Here is a 5,102-nt window from a genome sequence, read left to right on the forward strand (position 1 = left end):
CCACAACCGCCACGACCTTCACGTCACACCTCGCAACCGTAGCATCGCCACCGTTCTTGCCCCGCTGTGGGTACCGGTGTTGGACTCGTGCAGGGCGCACGTCGAACAGCGTGTACAAAATCACGGATTTTGTGCTTCAAAAACGGATCAAAAACGACACACGCCCACTTTTTGCCGTCCAATCGGTGAGCGAGGGGCGATTTGGCCCCGCCTCCAGGACGATCGATATATGCAAATTTGTGGATCAAAAAGCTTTCACGCCCACTTTTTCTCGGGCCAATGGGGAGCGAGGTGAAAGGTCAAAGGGAGGGGGTCAAAGGCGAAGCTACGGGGGGATAAAAGGACCGTGTTCCTCAGTCAGAAGAGTCGAGAGTCGGAGAGTCCAGAGGCGGAGAGTAGGAGAGTCGGAAGCAGAGGGTCAAGACTTCGCGGGCGGTGGAGCTGCTCGTCGTGTGCGGAACGGAGGGGACGGAGCTGTGGAAAGGCGGCGACACCAGACGAGGGGGTGCTCGCGTCGTGCAGGAAGCTGCACCCGAGGGAGGCCGACAGCGCGACCTGGCCGAGGTGGAGACGCTCGTCGCACATAATAAAGATCCTCTATACCCCGAGCATCAGCAACCCCCTCCTGTTTCCCCCCCGCGCTGAGATAGTGCGACCAAGGGGGCCCCTTTCCCACCCCCTGCCAGACACTGTCCGCGAGGTCCGCGGAGTTGCGGCGCCATCGCCGCTCCGCGTCTCATCACCAGACGGGTAGGCGCGACCCGGTCTCGGCCTCAGGCCCGCCTCATTCTTGGGGGTATTCTTTCCTTGGTTTTGGGTATGTGTTGTCGGCGCCGTCTGTGAAGTAGAATTGTATAAGTGTTGCCGTGTGCTCGGTAGTCGGTATTAGCTCTGCATTGTTTTCGCTTTTATATTTGCTTTTTGTGTAAATGGAATTGTGTTTTTTCTGTGTGCTTTTGGTGGAATTGAATATGTGTGCTTTCCGTTCGTCGCGAATAAATGTGCTTTATTGTTGAACTGTTACCCGCTTCGCTTCGTCATTTCTCCCATTGAACCCTCATCTTGCTTCACGTAAAGGGTTGGTAGTGGGCTGAATACGCCCGATAATTAATCGAACCGTCGAGGTCGACGATAACACCGCTCGGTTATTCTGATAGTACGGAACGGGTCGCTAAGTGGCCCGTGTCCGAAGTCGACCTGCGGCGAGGTGCGATCGCCCGGTCTACCCTCCGCGTGGGTACTTAGGTAGTTCGAATTTGGCGAGCAACCCTATCCCACGCGGGGGCTGATTGGCTCGATCGCGGTGAGACCGAAAGGTCCACCCGTGACTGGTTCCCGGCGTTAGTCCGAGAGGGTCACGACTGGATTGTCCGTCCGGTGGGCGACGTGCCGCGATTCGAGTTACGTGGCCGTCAGCACGCCGGCGGGCGCGAATCCGCAACAATATATATATATATATATATATATATATATATATATATATATATATATATATATATATATATATATATATATATATATATATATATATATATATATACACACACACACATTCATATGTTGTGTGTGTGTGTGTGTGTGTGTGTGTGTTTTGCGAGGGGGAGGGGTGGAGAATAAGTTGAGGAAAGTAAGAGAAGTGCAATGGAGAGAACAGTATGATGAAGAGGAAGTGCAAAAAGGTTTTTCAAATTATTTTTGGCACCCAATGGGGAAGCAAGTTAGCTCAGTTGGTCACATGATAATCATTGAAATTCTCGTCTCGAGTTTGAATCGCGACGAGCTGAGATTTATCGAAAGACTACCATTCTAATGTTGTGCCAGTAAGGGGCGCCACATCTTGGTTGGTACACAGGGCCATTATGGGGCCCATAAATGCAACATTGCTGGCTGCATTTAGGTTGTGTACGTTCCGTTACCCCATACGAAGAGTCGGCCATGGTGTGTTTCACATCACTCCGATTTTACATTGCTATGTTGATGTACACGAGGAGCTTGCATTCACAGCATAACTGCAAACTCAGAAATGATGCAACAAAACAGAGAAGCCAAGTGCTACTAAAGCATGATGTTGATGGATGTGCACTGCTTAAGATGGGATGGCTTCATTTGGAAATTTGAGAAAACAAAGTCCTTCTGGGGATCCTCAAAAGGGTAAAATGAACAAACCCTATCAGGTGAAATTTCAAAACTTGACTCAACAGAAACAGCTTGGTTTCACTGAATTCAACAAGCAATATTATCATGTACATTCAGGAAGCCAAGCAATTGTCATTGTAACAAGTAATGGGTGGTCCAAACTATCCCCATTTCCTGACTTAACCCATACAATAACAGCTGCATTTCTACCTCATCGATACTCCCCATTTCCCCCCAGATCTCGAGCGATTCAACGCTCACACAGACAGCTGAACCGATGACCAGCTGTAAGCTCACAGCAGTGTTACCTTGACCTTTATGTAGTAATAACTCTTCTATTATCTAATGGGATCCGCTCATTCGTGAAGCGCTTCTGCTGGCAAGCAAGCCGTGAACCGTGCCGGACACGTGCGTACTCTCAGCGCTCGTCACATACACATCGGCAATGAATATCTTCAGGACAAAGCGCGTGCGGATTACATGACGTAATGCAAGTGCGGATCCATTGATTAAATTATTGGTTTTTTGTTGTTGTTTATGGCAACAACACACCGCCGATAGATAAATAAATCAGTAAATAAAAGCTCATTGTGCAGGACTGAACGGTATGCCCAATCTCGGGCTTGGGAATAAGGTAATGCGCAAATGCACGGGGTTTGTTCGTCCAGTGGTGAGCGGGATTCAAGTGGATACAATACTTAAGGATCGCACGAAAAGCCCTGAACATTGTATTGTATATTTTTTTCCATAGCCACAAGTACCAGCTGTCGGCGTACCTAGTTTGCGCCCGTCGTGCTGTTTGCCCTTCATGCAGTGCGCGCCCCGCGTGTCACACACCCCACGTGCCGTGCGTTTCCACATCCCTTCGCGCATCCCGCATGGTGCTCAGTGCACTCTTGCCGTGCAATCCATGTGCCGTACTTCCCACAAACCCATGCTTCTCGCGTGCTGCATGCCAAGCTTCCTGCATGCGTCTCCGCACCATTCTTCGTCACATTTATAAGGAAGGTACTTCAACAGGTTCTCTAAAAATTGCAGCGAAAGCATTACATATGCTACAAATGGCATTTCAAAACACGACAAAGTAGGAAGCGCAAAACATTTTAAAGCAACTGCCGATTGATTTACGAACCAAGGATCAGAACCGATCTCATGCTGGAGGTTCACTGCACGTGAAACATCACCAGCCTTTGTGCAGTGATGTAAATATACCACGATAGTTCATATTCTCCTAACAGAGGATGCCTGTTGACTATTGCCAAAAAATATTTTGGAATTTTTAGGATGCTCACATTGATACTGACAGAGCAAATGGGACAGCCGCCTTGAAGATATTTTCAAAAGAAAGACGTCCTTCATGACACAGCACCATTCTTGCATGGCATCAGACTACAGTTTTAGGCAGAATGAGACTCCACTGGTGGTTTAACCCCCATCATCAGTAATGGTCCAAGTATTGTGATATTGGTTCGAAAGTTGAGAATACCAAGTCATAAGTACTCACCATACGCAGGAAGTGTGTTGAGTAGCATGGTGAATACCATGGCACGGAAGGCAGCATCCATGCACGAGGCCAGCTTAAAGCGCATGATGCTTGCAAGGTTTCAAGGGGCCGAATCAAGTCCACGAAAGCCTTCCCTGGGCCATGTATGCGGGGCCAAGATCGAAGGCAGGCGTCCCAGGTCAGAACCATGAGCGATCCCGTCGCATGTTGTAAAGTCCTTTTGGCAGAAGTTTGACACAGAGAGCGTAGATCACGGACAGCTCGTGCTGGTGGTGCCGGTGTTAGTACTGGTGCTGGTGGGCTCGGCAAGCGCTCAGTGTGGCGCACGGGGAGGGCGGGGAGCGCACATTATGCGCTCCCACTCCCTCGCGTCGCCAGGTCAGCGGGGGCTGATCGAGGCTCAGAGTCCGGCTGTGGGATTCGAACCAATAACAAGAAAAGATATTGCAGTTATCATCAATATCTCCACTCCGATGCTTATCGGACGGGATGCTGCCGCTCAGGCCTCTTGAATACGCACAGCTCTGCGAGCACGCTGAACCTTTCCAGGTAACGCGCAGATGAGCAGAGTGAACCGAGCAGCGAATTCACCTGTGATATCACATTGAGAGAAATGTCAACTTTCCAGTGCTAATAGATCAGGATATTCATACGAGCAGGCTGTGTTTAAATATACTGTGCCTTCAGGTGGGTGGGTCTTAATTATTACAAGGCGTGAGGTCGGCTCCCCCATATTTTAATATTTATCACAAGATACCGTCCCGACTCGTCACATTGACAAATAGAGCAGAAACAAAAGCGTCGGCGCAATGCACGCTCTCGATTCTCAGTATTAGGTCAATGGGACTTGAAATGCACCAAAGGTCTTGGACGCATTTCTGCGTATCAATCATGCTCCTCGATCCGGGGTCACGCACGCAAGATGAGCACTGATACTTATAATGGAGATTCCACGTACAGGGACAAAACCCTGCCTGCCTTGGTCCGCACCTCCTCCATGCACCTATTGGAAACTTCACAAAGCAGAGAGTGTCTGCGAGCGTGGTTTGCGCATCCACAGCTATTGATGATCGAGGGAGGATTTCTTGGAGGAGACGACCGAGTCGCGCAGGTGCCGAGATGAGCCATCTCGATGAACGCATTAAGAGCGCGTCCCCTAGCGGCCTCGTCGCCTCCGAACGCGCTCGGCGCTCACGCTATCTCCCGTAGCCTTTTAACCGAAGAATATCAATTTTGCATGCGACTTTTGTTTGAGCTCCTTGCACCGATTCATGTCACAAATCTGTCGACATTCGCAGAGGAATCGCTCAGCTTCCCACTTGTGCTCCATTTCTTTCCTCCATGCATGTGGGATGCTTGGCACTTTACAGCATCAAGTATCATATTATATTCGTAGCAAGCATTGCGATAAGCATCGGCAGGATAGCTTAAAGGTATGTTCATTTTTTTTTTTGAACTGTCT

At 49.4% G+C, this 5,102-nt stretch overlaps 1 protein-coding gene across 7 annotated transcripts in view; it reads right to left on the reverse strand.

Annotated features, from left to right (window-relative positions):
* LOC147017562 (neogenin-like) overlaps window positions 1-4,269 on the reverse strand; it is a 491,631-nt gene extending 487,362 nt beyond the window's left edge. For 4 of the 7 annotated variants that reach the window (XM_085847260.1, XM_085847264.1, XM_085847259.1 and 1 more), the window contains exon 1: window positions 3,641-4,268. In XM_085847260.1, coding sequence (XP_085703386.1) covers window positions 3,641-3,725 — 85 coding nt within the window. In that variant the 5' untranslated portion in view covers window positions 3,726-4,268. Of the gene's footprint in view, window positions 1-3,640 lie in introns of all 7 variants that reach the window. The other 3 variants (XM_085847263.1, XM_085847265.1, XM_085847261.1) reach the window with 1 other exon arrangement.
* Between the last annotated feature and the right edge of the window lie 833 nt (window positions 4,270-5,102).

Source organism: Eptatretus burgeri, chromosome 11 (assembly GCF_056783735.1).
Source record: "Eptatretus burgeri isolate ZD-2024b chromosome 11, Ebu_testis_v1, whole genome shotgun sequence".
NCBI classification, from domain to species: domain Eukaryota; kingdom Metazoa; phylum Chordata; class Myxini; order Myxiniformes; family Myxinidae; genus Eptatretus; species Eptatretus burgeri.